At 37.3% G+C, this 16,023-nt stretch overlaps 1 protein-coding gene across 10 annotated transcripts in view; it reads right to left on the reverse strand.

The window, feature by feature from the left end:
• The window catches only part of LOC122313943 (ENHANCER OF AG-4 protein 2-like), a 39,649-nt gene continuing 23,626 nt past the window's right edge, over nt 1–16,023 (reverse strand). For 5 of the 10 annotated variants that reach the window (XR_006243547.1, XR_006243552.1, XR_006243550.1 and 2 more), the window contains 3 exons: nt 5,265–5,360; nt 4,515–4,686; nt 3,660–3,994 (listed from right to left, as the gene is read on the reverse strand). Coding sequence is in view for 2 of the 10 variants with exons in the window: in XM_043129283.1 (XP_042985217.1) it covers nt 4,616–4,686; nt 5,265–5,360 (167 nt within the window). In the remaining 8 variants the exon portion in view is untranslated. Of the gene's footprint in view, nt 264–3,659; nt 3,995–4,514; nt 4,687–4,919; nt 4,970–5,264; nt 5,361–16,023 lie in introns of those variants that run through there. The other 5 variants (XR_006243546.1, XR_006243548.1, XM_043129283.1 and 2 more) reach the window with 5 other exon arrangements.

Genomic DNA, 16,023 nt, shown 5'->3' on the forward strand with positions numbered 1-16,023 from the left:
TTGCAGAGAAAAGAACCATCTATTCTTGAAGCATGTAAGAGAATTATCATAGAATTAATATGAGGAGCATGTAAGAGAGCCATCCTCATATGGATAGAAGTAGTTTAACAGGAAAGTGTACCAGTTATTAGCATCATACAACATTTACCTCAAAATCTTGTAGTTATATCTGCCATAATGTATGAAACCATATTAGTGGATTGATGACCAGATTGATAACCTCAAAAATGGTGGACATTTTGGTTTTAATGTTTTTCCATAACCTGTAACAATACAATATGTTATTACCACAAATTCTGAACTGAATTGTACTTCGGCGAAAGACAAAAGAAAAGGCATATAGCACAGTACTTGTTGCTTTTCATATACTCCAAGTGGGCTATATTTCAAGCATGTACTACAGATGCATGAAAATTACAGCTGGTCATATCGGCAATAATCCCTGATTCCATAACCTATTAAAGATAAATATAGCTTTCAAGTTGAACACCCCTCCTAAACTCCCCCAAGGACAAATGACATCTACTCTACAAGAAACAAAGTGGACTGCCTTGCCTCTCTTGGGAAAATTTTGACGTTGGACAATTTAAGGAAGCGGGGTATTATAGTTATGGATTGGTGTTTCATGTGTAAGAAGCATGGGGAAACTGTAGATCATTTAGTTTTGCATTGTGAGGTGGAAAGAGCTTTGTGGGATGGCATTTTTTGTAGAATTGGTTTGGCTTGGGTGACGCCTTTGAGAGTGGTTGATCTTGCGTGTTGGAATGGGCTTCATGATTGTGCTCAAATGGATGGGGCTTGGAAGATGGTTCCTTCGTGTCTTATATGGTGCATTTGGATGGAAAGGAATGAGTAGTGTTTTAATGACAAGGAGCATACTTTGGAGCAAATCCTGAACTTTTTGTGCACTCTTTATTGCTTTGGTTTTTTGCTTTAGTGATTAACGGAACCTTTGTTCATGATTTTCTGTTGTTGCTTTCTGTTTCATAGAATGTATATCTAGTTGTTTTGTTTTGTATACTTCCTGTGTACATGAGCTTTGCCTATACATTCGTTTCTAATAAAATTACTTCTTAATTATTAAAAAAAAACAAAAAAACAACAAATTAATTAAAAAAAGAAAATCTTTCAGCAACACCTAGCTTCCACAACTGTGCCACTCAACTTAAATCATATACTATAATAGAGTAGGCAATTTGGGAATTTAAGGGAAAAGGATGTCAATATCATGATTGAAGGTGAAATCAGATGTGAAGTACAGGTATGAAACAGAGATGCTATTTAGACATATCGCTAAAAGAATAAGAGTGGAGGCATGAGGCGTTAAGGGAGTGCAGCATATTTAACCAATATAGACAGATTTACAAGAAAACTATATGAAACTAAAAATGCACCATGAAATGTCAGGCAAAAAAAATAATAATAAAAGGAAAACAGAACCAAAGACACAATTGTAAGCTTCCACTCTAACTCCTAAAATTACTTCTTTCCCACTCCCTTAAAACATTCTAATCCACATCATAATGGTATCTGCAAATTTAAAAAGTAAATATGGGGCATCATAGCATGGGGAAAGAAGTTCAAGCCCTTTAAAGCGCTTCCAAGGGGCTCCAATTATAAAATTGACTAGTCTTTTTGGAGTATATGCCCAGACATCACTTTGAATTTCCTTAAGCCGTTACAGTAAAGTGTTGAAGCCATGATAACCAAAAGTGTGATCATGATGTAATGGCCTGATGAGACGTCAGCAATTTAAGGGGGAGATTGTACTACCCTAAACTGTGTATGGTAAGGTGGTGAATTCTCACTCCAAGCACTTTACAATGATTCCAAGGAGCTCTAATCGTAACATTAAAGTCCTTTCAGAGTATCAGTCCAGATGAGACCTGGACTTTCCTTGGGTCATTACAAGATAGCTCGACTTCTGAAGCAATGGGAGCGGATGAAGTGGGATGGTTAAAAAAGTCATTTGAGGAAATTGAAGTCCATGAGGTGGTGAAAGAAATGAGTGGTGAGAAAGAATCAGGACCAGAGCGATACTCAATGACTTGTCCCAAGCCTATTGAGAGGAGGTATAAGAGGACTGAATGAGGTAATGAGGGTTTTCATGACTTTTGTGCTAGGGCAGATTTGAAAAAATCCTTCATGTGACATCCATTGTCCTTATTCTGAAGAAGCACCCCGACCACATCCCCCCCCCCCCCCCCCAAAAAAAAAGAGGCACCGCGTGGGCCCAAAACCCACCCACCACAAAACATAAGGTGTATGGACATAAGAGTCTTTGGACCTATAAGGCTTGTGAGCATAATGCATAATCCACAAAATCAAGGCAAGAGTCCTAGCTAATAGGTTGAATTCGGACTTCTTGCTGTGTATGTTGAGGAGATGCAACTTCGTGGAGATGTGGTGCAGTTGGACTTATAAGTCTTGTTGAATGTCTTTCCCAAAAAGGTTTTTTTGAAAGTTCACATGGATTGTGACAATGGTAGGAATTGTTTTCATTATTGTTATTGTTATGAAGACTCCAAGTAGAATGATCTCAGTTTCCCTGCTGCAGGTTTGCTTCAAGAGTCTCAGAGGAGACCCATAATGAGAGAGGACTTCTGATCTCAAATTTAGCATTTGCAGACGATACAATGATTGGTAATGTAATGAACTCTTTGCGTTGCTTGTTCCTTTCTCCAACGCATTTTCAGGGTTCAACATTAACTTGGCTATGTTGAGTTTCTATCGATTGGTAATGTAAATGACACTGAAGGTCTGACAAGTATCTTGGATGTTGACAATCTAGCATGTCATACTGATGGGTGACTGAAAATGCTCAAAAAGGCTGCTAGAATTCGGTGCATTTAAGAAATATGTGCCTAAGTTCAACATATGAAGGGAAGAAAACCAACCGTACTCCAGAATAATAACGTCTGGAACTTAAGATAACCAAAATAATGAATCTAAAGATCCTAGACCAATTAATAAGCCTTCGCCATCAACACAAACATGGACATAAGTTATGTGTGGGGCAGTACATCAGTTCAAAGGTTAACTAAGAGCAGGATTTGATGGCAGGGAAGAATTTCAAGTGACAAAGCATTGCAGCTCTCATGTCCCACTATCAACTCTAAAAAAACGTGCACATCTGTCTGTATGTGTGCATGTAAAGGTACAAGTTCAGGTTTGATCAAGTGTAACCCTTTGCAAATGTCATACCATCATCGTACATAGATATATACAAACACATACGAACATGCACAGTCATGTTCAAGTTATGGCTGCTAATGTTACAACTTCAATAATTTTTAATGATTCACTTCATATCAATATCATGTTTTTTACGGATCAATCCTTTATTTAATGCTTTTTCCCAAATATAAGAGAATAAAACTTAAAGATGAGAAAGAGTTTAATCTCAGATCATCTTCATCCTTTGCAAGTAGGGTGGCTATAGGGAGACTGCATAAGCCAATGGTGAAATTACCAAAACATTCAACCAATAAAATGTTCCTGAGTGATAGCAGCTAAATCAGAAGTAACTTAAACCCTACACATATATCAAGTAAAATAAGGGAAGGGACGAGGGACAGGAATGACACAAACCCAATTAGTGGAGCATGTTACATATATATATATATATATATATGTAAGGGATGATGAGACCAGAGAACAATGCCGAATGAAGAATAATTTAAATTCCCCAAATCTCGAATTTGGTTTACGAATTCATTGCTATGTACAAAATACTAAAATAATTACAAGAGTTAAGAAACAGATGCACTAACCAAGTCAAGTGACATGGGCCTACACTAGGCAGAAAATGTTCTCAGGATACACCTGTCAGGAAAAATTAAAATCTACAGAGTCCTGCCCAGAGCCTCCACTAGTTCTTAACACTGCCGTCATGTGTGGATGGATTGCCCTGAAATTCAATCTTACTCCGAGGCAATACGTAAATGGCATTTGCTACTTGGTGCAACCAAAGTAGGTAAGACAAATTGATCACCTGAGAAAAAGAATGCCAGTTAAATTAGCTCACCCAAGAACACCCCCTTCAAGCCAAAAGGAAAATAATAACAATAACAATAACAAGAGGTTTCTATAAGCCAACAAAGGAGTACATGAACCAAATGGAGAGATATCGAGTATAAGAATATGAGAAATGCTTTAGCCACAAAGAAATTCTACAAAAGTAAAACCACAAACTGATGTGACTTAATGTGGTATGTCAGATTGTAAAGCTACTTCTATTATAAAGTAAATTTAACATATCACATGAAGTCATGTCAATTTGTAAGTTTACTTTCGTGGAATTTTTCTGTGGCTGTAGCAGTTCTCTAAGAATATAAGAAGTGATCAGTCCTAAATGTTTGCTTAATGAAGCAAACAGAAATTTAGGGAATATTTGATCAAATGGTAGTCCAAATTATTTAAAATATGATCCCAAGGATTCCCCTGTAATGTGCTTTTAATGTTAAAATAGGCACCAAAATATAATATTCAGATAAATTTGACAAATTACATACATGTGACCTTCCACTTCATTTGGAGAACGTTAAGGCATTTCCTTCTAAATTAAATCAGCTGCAAAGTACTGAAAACCTACAGGTGTTCTCACTTGAGACTATCAAGCTGGCCTCCAACAGTTAAGAGAAGAATTGTCTGGTCTACAAGGAAACATCTGGGACACAGCCTGACCTGGAGAGAAGTCCAAAAATAATTCTTTGTAATAGAACTCAACTCGTAAATAGTATAGCAAGCACAGGTACTAAGACAAGGCAGTTATGTTCAACCACGCATGGGTAAGCAATTCAAGCAATGAAGTGAATATGGTATCCAAAAATACCAAAAATTACAACTATAAAATCTTACCTAATAATTTAAAAAAAATGAAAAGAAAAAAAAGAACAAAGGTTCAAGACAAAACTAACACTTGACAGCTTTCCTCTCTATCTATCGTCTCTCCCATCCAATCTACTCCCTGAGACAGAATATTCTCATCATGACAAATGTAGATCAAGTTCCAACCGTTTTTCCTTTCTACTTTATATGTTTTTTTTGGGGAAATAAAAGAGTTACAGGTTTTTTAATGAAGATTACGAGCAGATCAACATCCATTTCCAGAACTTGACAGATAAAGGCATATCAAGACATATCCTGTGTGTAGTTGCATAGGGCATCAGACAACCCAACATCAAGGCATGTCCATCCTTGTTTATAGTACATAAAGTTGCGTAAAAAAGAATTGGCAATGGCTTTTAGAAAGGGAAGGTCACCTGATGTTGGAGCTCCAATTGGTAGATTATTAGGGGCTGGCCGCTGAAAACCAATATTATTTGCAAGTGGCCTCTCAAGGTGTGGCCGAAAATAACCTGCCATTGTAACGAGCTTTAAAACCATTCTGTATATATGCACTTCAAACTTTCTATATTAACCTCCAACTTAGAACATTAGCTTAAGACATACAGGACCTAGATGATAAAGATATCCCCATAAGAAACACAAACTGGGAAAAGAGAGAAGCTTCTGGAATTTCCAGTCCATGGTATGGAACAAATGCTAATAAAAAAACAAGCTTATAAGGAAACTATGCTCAAAAAGCAGATGCAAATAATGAACATGTACATATGTAGTCAATTATACATGAGTGCATGTGAAAGAATGGAACTGATGCAACCTTTTGCAGCCTTCTTGACCTTTTCCTAAATTTTTAAGTCTCAAATGAAGCTAAAGTTGTCAACTCAATTATGGCAGAATAAGTGCATGTTTAGAATTGCTACCAATAATAGAGCTTTTGATGTAGAGCTTTAAGATGTAGAACTTTATTCTTCTACAGCGGGTTATATGCGTTGAAGCTAAGGGCTGGAGGGGAGGACAGAATATTATGGACATGCACAGGGAACAAGAAATTTTCAGTCCGTTCTTACTACAAGGCCTTGACGACCCACTCCTCCAATGCCTTCCCTTGGAAGAGCATTTGGAGGAGCAATGTCCCCCTCAAGGTTGCTTTCTTCAGGTGGGTGGCTTCCCATGGTAAAATATTGACTATAGACAAGTTAAGAAAGCATGGACTCTTAATAATGGATTGGTGCTTCATGTGCAAACACAACAGTGAATTTGTGGACCACCTTCTTCTTCATTGCGAAGTAGTTAAGGTATTGTGGGATGAGATCCTCTTGAGGCTTGGTATCGCATGGCCTGTGCCTAGGAGGGTGATCGATTTATTGTCTTGTTAGCAAGGGATAAGGGGCTGTATGGAAGATGGTACCTTTATGCTTAATGTGGTGCACATGGACAGAAAGAAATGGACGCTATTTTGAGAATAGGGAACGCTCTCCGGAGGGTCTTAGGGCCTTTTTCTTTCATACTTTACTACTTTGGGCATCTACTATTGTATTGAATAGAACAAGTCTTAACGACTTTTATGCTACCATCCGTGGCACTTGGATTGTAACTAGGCTCTTTCTTGTATACTCCATGTATACTCAGGCTCTGCCTATTTACGTGGATCAATAAAATCTCTTTTACCTATCAAAAAAAAAAAAAAAGAAAAGATGTAGAACTTTATATTAAAAAAGCTCTATCACTGAATAACTAATTAACTGTGGGGTAACCACAAATCTAAAGTGCTTTAACACTATTATGCTTGTTAGGTAACAAGATATAAATGTGTTTTTACAAACAAAAAAGGACATTTAAAATTCTGTTATTCTTCAATATAAAATTTTTCTATCAAATAGCTTATCTGATTTTTTTATAAAAGAAATAAAAGCGCTCAACTTTTCATTATTTTTTATACCAAAATGGTTAATAAGATTTTTTTAAAATTTTATACTGATTGATTTCATACTTCTAACTTTTTGAAAAAATATTTTTTATGATAGAAAAATTGAAAATTAATATAATATCTTTCAATTAAATTTCACATTTAAAATAGCAATAAAATCATATAAATGAATAAAACGATTGATAAAAACTTCATGCTTTACAAGATAGGTGCCGAAGGTCAACGCTCATTCTGGTGCCTCTTCCTCGAGCACGAATGTGTTTTTGACTCAGACGTTTAGGGGACCTCTCCATCATCACAGACTTTGTCGCCGGTCGCCAGTGACCCTCTTCCTTTGTCAGAGCCGATGGTTAAAGCTCATTCTAGTGCCTCTTCCTCAAGCACGAACATGAATAGGTCTCAATCATTGTCAGTTGTTGCTTAGGGAACCTCTCCATCATCACAGAACATGCTGCTGGTCGCCGACGACCCCCTGCTCCTTTGCAAGCATCAATCTTTGCTTTGCATGGCCTCCCTTCTCACCCCGATTGTAACCAGTTGCACACCTCTAATTCTGGTGTAGTGATGAATGATGAATCTTAGAGGGTGTCTCCTCAGATTATTAATGAGGAGGGTTTTCCAAAGTTTTGTGCACAAATGAGGACGCGGATTTGGTTTCGGATGTTCAGTCTAATGATGAGCATGATTTGCATTTGGTATGCAAGGAGACTAGGGTGGGTATTTCTATTAATGGAGTGGAAGATATGGGGGATGTGGCTAGTCCCAATTGCTCTCTGCCTCCGGCTCACTCTTTGGCTGGTTTACATTCCAATTGGGTTTGACAGAAGGTGGATGAAATCCGTGACTATGTAGGGATTTCTTGTGAGGACTTTGACGAACAATTCAAAGCTCCTCATAGCTATTGATGCGGGACAGCCTATTTTGACTAGATCCTTTTCAAAAAAAGAAAGAGAGCTTATGAGATTGTCATGCTCTATCAATTACGATGCAAGGGATGGTAGTGCAAGCAGAGAGGTAGGCTTAAAGATAGGGCAATCAGCAGTGGTTTATGAAGCCAAAGATCCTCTCTTGGAATGTATGGGGGTTGAACAATCCGTCCAAGCGTCTTCATGTAAGAAATCTAATTCGGGAATGGAAAGTAGACATCATTTGTTTGCAGGAAACCAAATTGAAGTTCATTGATAGAAACATTATCAAAAGTTTGTGGGGCTGTTCATATGTTGGATGGGTCTCGCTTGCTTCTCAGGGGGCTTTAGGGAGTATTATTTTGATGTGGGACAAGAGTTGTAACTTTGGCGGATGAGTATATTGGAGAATTTCTTGTGGCTTGTTCTTTCTTGAATGTAAATGATGGTTATGGGTGGGCTTATGAGCCCAATGTTGATAGGGATAGGAGATTCCTTTGGGATGAGATTGTTGGTTTGTGTAGTTGGTGGAAGGGCCCGTGGTGTATTGGACGGGATTTTAACATCACTTGGTTTCTAAGTGAAAGGTCGGGGATTCCAGCATTGGTTTGGCCATGGTTGATTTTTCTAATTTATTCTTTGATCTAGGCTTGGTTGATTTACCTTTGGCATGGGGTGATTTCACTTGGTCGAACGGGAAGGCATGGTCTTGGTTGGATAGATTCCTTGTTTTTCCCTCTTGGGAGGCGCATTTTCCTGAATTATGACAAAAACGTCTACCTAGATTATGCTCTGATCATTTTCCATCCTTCTTGATTGTGGGGGTATTTACAAGGGGCGGATATAGTTTAAATACGAGAACATGTGGCTCAAATTTGATGGTTTTGTAGATAAGGTGAAAGCGTGGTGGTCTTCTTATCAATTGTCAGGTACACCCAACTTTGTCTTAGCTGGAAACCTCAAAGCTTTGAAGAATGACTTAAAGAAATGAAATGAGGAGGTGCTTGGGAACATTGGGGATCAGAGAAAGTCTCTTTTCGAGGAGTACATAGATTTGATGAAAATGAGGTTGTAGGGATTCTCTAAATTGATGAGAAGGAAAGGAAAATAAGTGCACAAATTACTCTTGTGAAGGCGATCTCATGGCGACAAAAGTCTAGGGCTCTTTGGTTGAAGGAATGAGACAAGTGCACAAATTCTTTCATAGAGTTGCTAATTCTCATAGAAGAAATAATGCAACTGAGGTGCTCCACTCGGATGGTAGTGTTCTTATGGATCATTCAACTATTAAGGATCACATTATCCTTTTTTATGAAAAGCTTCTTACGAAGCAGTTTACTTGGATACCCAAAGTTGATGGGGTTGTGTTTGATTCAATTGACCAACCTAGTGCGAGAGAATGTTTGAAGAAGAGGAGGTGCTTAATGTGATAAGAGGTATAAACAAAGATCAAGCACCAGGACCCGACAACTGTTCCATGGCATTTTTTCAGGAATGTTGGGACATCGTCAAGGAGGATATCATGAAGGCTTTTCTCGAATTTCAATCTTTTATGAAATTTGAGAAAAGGCTTAACACTATGTTCAATGGGCTTATCCCTAAAAAAATTGGGTCCATAGAGGTGAAGGACTTTCAACTCATCAGTCTTGTTAGTGGTGTGTACAAGATTATCTCGAAGGTGCTCACTGACCATTTAAGTTTGGTTATGGGGAAGATCATCACAAAATCTCAAAATGCCTTTGTCAATGGTAGACAAATCCTTGACTCTGCTCTCATTGCTAATGAATGCTTGGTAGGCATTCAATAGCTACCAATTGGGATCCTTTGCAAATTAGATATGGAGAAGGCTTTTGACTATGTCAATTGGGATTTTTTGATGTATATCCCTGGTAGGCAAGGTTTTGGTGAAAAATGGTGCAAGTGGATGAAGTATTGCATCTCTTCAGATAGATTTTCAGTTTTGGTTAATGGCACTTCAACTAGTTTTTTTTAACAGCTCACAAGGATTGAGACAAGGGGATCCTTTGTCCCCATTTCTCTTTCTTTTAGTTATGGATGTGTTAAGTAGAATGTTGAAGGCGGAGGTGGATAGGGATTTTATCTCGGGCTTTTCTCGGTGGGCAGTTCCACCCATGGCAGCATTAATGTCTCTCACTTACTCTTTGTGGATGATACCTTGATCCTGTGTGAGCCAAATTCTGATCAGATCTGTTCTTTGAGGGAACTTTTGTTATGTTTGGTTTAAAAGTCAATTTGCCCAAATCTGAAACGGTCCCTGTAGGTTTGGTCAATAATCTAGGGGATTTGGCTGATATATTGGGATGTAAGGTGTCTTTTTGGCCTATGAAATATCTGGGTCTTCCCTTGGGGGCACCTTTTAAATCTAAGGCAATTTGGGATGGGGTTTTAGAGAAAATTTAAAGTAGGTTGGCTGGCTGGAAAAGGATCTACTTGTCCAAAGGTGGTAGAATCACCTTAATCAAGAGTACTTGATCAAATATCCCAACCTATTTCCTATCTTTATTCCCTTTGCCTACAAGAGTAGCAAATAGAATAGAAAGGATATTCCGTGACTTCTTGTGGGGTGGATTGGAGGATGAGAAGAAATTACATTTGCTCAAGTGGGATAAGATTTGCTCTCCTTTATATTTGGGAGGTTTGGGGATTAGAAAACTGAAAACTTTCAAAAAGGCACTTTTAGGGAAATGGTTGTGGAGGAATCATCAAGAAGGGGATGATGCTCTTTGGAGGATTGTTATTGATGCAAAATATGGGAGTATTTGGGGAGATTGGTGCTCAAATGAGGTTAGAGGAGCATATGGAGTGGAAGCGTGGAAATTCATTCGCAATGGATGGGGGGGAGTTCTTCAAAAATTTCAGATTTGAAGTGGGTAGGGGTAATCGGATAAGTTTTTGGCATGATTTATGGTGTGGAGACGTGGCCTTGAAAATTGCTTTCCCTTCCCTCTTTAGAATTGCTTCAGATAAAGGCACTTCTGTAGCTGATTGCATGAGCAACACTGCTGGGCTTATTCAGTGGTCAGTAAGTTTTATTAGAGATGCTCAAGATTGGGAGGTGTGGGCTATCATGATTTTTACAGCTTGCTGTATATGCCTTAAATTTAAAATCTAGAGAGGAGGATAGACTAATCTGGAATCAGCTTGGTAATAAGAAATTTTTGGTTAGATCTTTGTACAAAGTCTTGGTGCCACATTCTTCTAGTGATTTTTTCACTTGGAAAAATATTTGGAGATGCAAAGTACCTCTCAAGGTCCAATTCTTCGGGTGGTTGGCTGCTCATGGGAAAATACTTACTATTGATAAGCTGAGAAAGCATGGAACCATTGTAATGGATTGGTGCTTTATGTGCAACAGGTGTGGAGAATCGGTGGATCACCTTCTTCTTCATTGTGATGTGTCGAGGGCTTTGTGGGATGAGGTCTTTGTCAAGTCTGGCATTTCTTGGGTGATGCCTAAGAGTGTAGGGAGTCTTTTGGCCTGTTGGAGAGGGATTAAAGGAAATCGTCAAATAGCTGCTGTTTGGAAGATGATTCCTCTGTCTTATGTGGTGTATTTGGAATGAGAGGAATGGACGCTGTTTTGATAATAGAGAACACTCGGTGGATGGGATTGGGACTTCTTTTTTTTTTTTCATACTTTGTTGCTTTGGGCTTCAGTTATCATAATGGATGGATTTAGTTCCAATGACTTTCATGCTGTTTTTCAGCTTTAGTTTGTAATTAGGTGTTTTCTCTTGAAAACTTCCTGTGTACTTGGGCTATGCCTAATTACGTTGTTTTTTAATAAATTTCGTCCTTCAAAAAAAAAAAAATTATTTTTGTTTTCATTGTCTTCTTTCCTATCTTTGATGGGCACTGCTATGTGCTTTTCTCTTCAGATTTTGCACAGAGTTCATTTGGAATATTGTGTAACTGATGCTGAAATGCTACATTATTTTCCCGTTCCACGGTCTTCTTGATTTATGCAAATGGGATATTATGTGAGGTTTGCAAGAATGAGAGCAAGATTGTGATAAGACCTGAGATTCTGGAAGACTTCCAAGAATGGAGAATGAAGACAGGAGAAAGAAGAAATAGTTTTATTATCAGTTGCAAATGGGATGGCTATTTTGTCAGTTGCACATTGCATCAAACCAAAACTGTCTCCTGCATTTGAACTCAAATCACTTCCTAGGAGAAGCACCAATTAGAGGCTTTTTCTATGACGTACATGATGGGCCCCGAGGTAGACCGAGCCTCAGAGATCCTTTGTAAGTTCCAGATAGAGCAATCAAGAGAATGAGAGCTAAGAAGAGCAAGGAAACAATGCAAGGTTTAGTGCAATCCACTTGGGAAGAGTTTAGCAAGAGCCCAACATTCAATATGAACTTGAAAGAAGGAGATCCAACATTATTGAATGAGAGCTAAGAAGAGCAAGGAAGCAATGCAAGGATTAGTGCAATCCACTTGGGAAGAGTTTAGCAAGAGCCCAACATTCAATATGAACTTGAAAGAAGGAGATCCAACATTATTAGAGTGTAAATACATAAGGGAGCGTGTGAGGTCTTTTTCCACCAACATTCTTTTGGTGCAGCGCATACGATGTCTCATAAAAGTGACTCATCACCAAAGGAGATGGTAGATAACTCATTTGTATTCCAGGCCATGCAACAACAGTTTGAGTAGTTGAACATAGTGTTAGAGGAAGTGATGGATAGGATAGATCATCGAGATACAGTGAATAGAAATATGCAAGGTGAGAGGGAGACATGAGCCTAGTATTGAGAATGGGTATGAGTATGAAGAGTACGGTGAGTCTCTTATTGCCAGGCGTGCTCTTAATACACAAATTGAAATAGATGATATGAAAAGTATGGTGAGTCTCTTATTTTTCATACTATATGCCACATCAACAATAAAATATGTAGTATGATCATTGATGGAGAGAGTTGTACTAATGTGACTAGCACAACTTTAGTTGAGAAATTGAATTTACTTACCTTGAAACACCCTAGATCATACATATTGCAGTGGTTAAATGATTGTTAGGAGATTGGAGTAAATAAGCAAGTGCTTGTATCTTTTTCAATAGGAATGTATCAGGATAAGGTGCTCTATGATGTTGTGTCTATGCATGCTAGCCATATTTTGTTGAGGAGACCTTGGCAGTATGATAGAAGGGTGATCCATGATGGGTTCAAGACATATACAATTTTGTAAAGGATGACAAAACAATCAAACTAGCTCCTTTATCCACAAAACAGGTCCATGAGGATCAACTAAAGTTGAAAAGTAAGGTTGATAAAAAAAAAAAGTATAAGTGAGGTTGATCAAAAAAAGAAAGAGAAACTGAGACTGATAAAAAAAGAAAGCAAAAATGAGGTTGAGCAAAAAAAGAAAGATAATGAAATCGTGGAAGAAATAAATAGTGAGACCGAAATGAAAGAAAAATGATAGAGAAAAGAAATGAGGGTGTGGTTGAAACCTCAAGAAAAAAAAAAAAAGAGAGAGAAAAGAAAGACGTGTTAAAAAAAAAAACGAGTGAAGAAATTGAGAAAAACAAAGAGAGAAATGAGTTTTTACGTTAAGGCAAATTTTAATACTAACGAATTTAATGAATCTTTGCCTAGTGTTGTTATTTTTTTGTTGCAGGGATATGAGGTCATGATTCTTAGTGGTATGTTTAGTGGACTGCAACTTATTAGAAAGATAGAGCAATATATTGATTTTGTGTCAGGTGTGACAATGCCTACCTGACCTTCCATTGAATAACATGAGTCTTCGACATATTTGAAGGGACAAGGTAAGTTGTTGACTAGTATGCATACCAAGTGAGAGAAACGTATTGAGACTTTTCCTCATGTAATCAAGTGCACACAAGGTAAGGAAAATTTTGTGGTTGATACTTTAGTAAGAAGGTATGTCCTTATCTTCATTTTGGATGCAAAGTTATTGAGATTTGAATATAATAAGAAATTACATGCTAATGATGATGACTTTGATAGTGTGTATGGAGCATATGAGAAAGCATCGTTTGGTAAGTTCTATAAACTAGATTGGTACTTGTTTAGAGAGAATAGACTTTTTGTGCCTAATAGTTCTACACGTGAGTTGATTGTGCGTGGAGCACATGGAGGTACTTTGATGGGACATTTTGGTGTAAAGAGAACCTTAGAAGTGTCGCATGACCATTGGTGAGAGTATTGTTTCCAATTCATTGAGTTTACATATAACTGGATTGGTCACTTTGGTGTAAAGATGAGTTTAGGCGTATTACATGAACACTTTTAGGAGTATGGTTTGCCATTCATTGAGGTCGCATATAATTGGAATAGTCATTTTGGTGTAAGGAAGACTTTAGATGTGTTTCGTGAACTTTTGTGGGAGTATCATGTTTGTGGGAGTATCATTTTCCATTCATTGAATTGTTGCATGAATGTTTGCAAAAGTATCATTTGTCATTATTAGAGTTTGCATATAATAAGACCATACATACGACTATTTCTTATTCTTCTTTTGAAGTTGTTTATGATTTTAATCCACTTACTTCTTTAGCTTTGATGCTTTTACTTGTTGATGACAGGAGAAGCTTGGATAGACTTTTTCAAATTCTTGAGAAAATTAATGACAATTCATATCGAGTGGATCTTCCAAAGTATCATGTTTCTATTATTTTCAAAATCACCGATCTTTTTCCCTTTGATGCAGGTGGAGAAGATTCGATGTCGAATCATTTTGAGCAGAGGGAGAATGATGGCCCCAAAGTAGACCGAGCCTTAAAGATCCTTTGCAAATTCTAGATGGGGCAATCAAAAGATTGAAAGCTAAGAAGAGCAAGGAAATATTGCAAGGATTAGTACAATCCACTTGGGAAGAGTCTAGCAAGACCCCAACATTCAAGATGGGCTTAAAAGAAGGAGATCTAGTTCTCATCCACATGATACAAGCAATGGAAGAGTGCAACATAAATTATGGCATATTATTATGTTTATGTGATTGAAGGCCTTGGATTTGTTTATTTCATTAAAAATGCTTATTTTATTAGTTTACAATAATTGAGTTTATTATGAAAATTGATGAATTTTATTCATTGTGAGTTGAGTTTATCTTCTCTTGTTCTTGATTGAACTGAACTTATTAAAGGTAAATCACAACCTCTGTAGCGTTCCTCCTTTGTAATCTGGGTTCTTGAGACAGGTTTTTCAACAAATTTAGATTTTAATATAATCTAGGTTCTTGAAACGAGTTCCTCAATTGGTCTAGATTTTCCATCCACGGACTTGATTTTAGGTTTCTTGGGTGAGTTTTCAAATTGATTGTGGGTTCAAAAAATTCTAATTCCGCGAGTTCATATCAGTACATTTAGGGGTTTTTTTTTTTTTTTTTAATTCTACAAGTGCCTCAATGTTTGGTTACCAAACAATATCTTTTCACTATAAAAGTACTTTTAAGTGCAAAAAGAACTTTTCACTAAGTGTGCATGGGTCTTTGTGTGCGTACAAATAAAAAGAGAACATGCACACAAGCAAACCTGCATATCAATAGCATTGAACCGGTGCATCCTAAGTATTTGAAGACCTTGATTCTTTTACAACTAATTCCCAGAACTTCGAACATAACCATTCGAAAAGTTTAGGGCACATTTAGTACAAAACCAAAATTTCACAGAATTAGAAATCACTATTCTGGCTATTCCTATTATCTTGTCTGGTTGCAGCATAAGAATAGAGCCTATAACTAGTCAATTGTATCTTATGGTATTCATATATGATTTTTATCTGCTTAAAAACTATATATATATAATTTTTAATGTATGACATAAATTTATATTTTATAACCTTTTTTTATAAGTAAAAGAGATTTTATTGATCCATGTAAATAGGCAAAAACTGAGTATAGAGGGAGTATACAAGAAAGAGTCTAATTACAAGCTACGCACTATGGAAAGTAGTGTAAAGTCATTAAAACTTGTTTCTTTCAAGACAATAGAAGAAGCCCAAAGCAACAATGTATGAAAGAAAAAGGCCTTGAAGCCATCCAGAGTGCGTTCCTTATTGTTAAAACAGCGACCATTTCTTTCGTTCCAAGTGCACCACACTAAGCAAAGAGGCACCATCATCCAAACAGTAGCAATGTGACAATTACCCCGAATCCCTCTCCAACATGACAATAAGTCTATCACCCTCCTAGGCATTACCCAAGCAAGACCGAGCCTAGTGAAGATTTCATCCCATAAAACCTTGACTACTTCGAATTGAAGAGGTAGGTGATTTGTTGATTCACTATTGTGTTTGCAAATAGAGCACCAATCTCTTAAATAGAGGCCATGCTTTCCCAACTTGT

This window comes from Carya illinoinensis, chromosome 6 (assembly GCF_018687715.1).
Source record: "Carya illinoinensis cultivar Pawnee chromosome 6, C.illinoinensisPawnee_v1, whole genome shotgun sequence".
Lineage (NCBI taxonomy): Eukaryota > Viridiplantae > Streptophyta > Magnoliopsida > Fagales > Juglandaceae > Carya > Carya illinoinensis.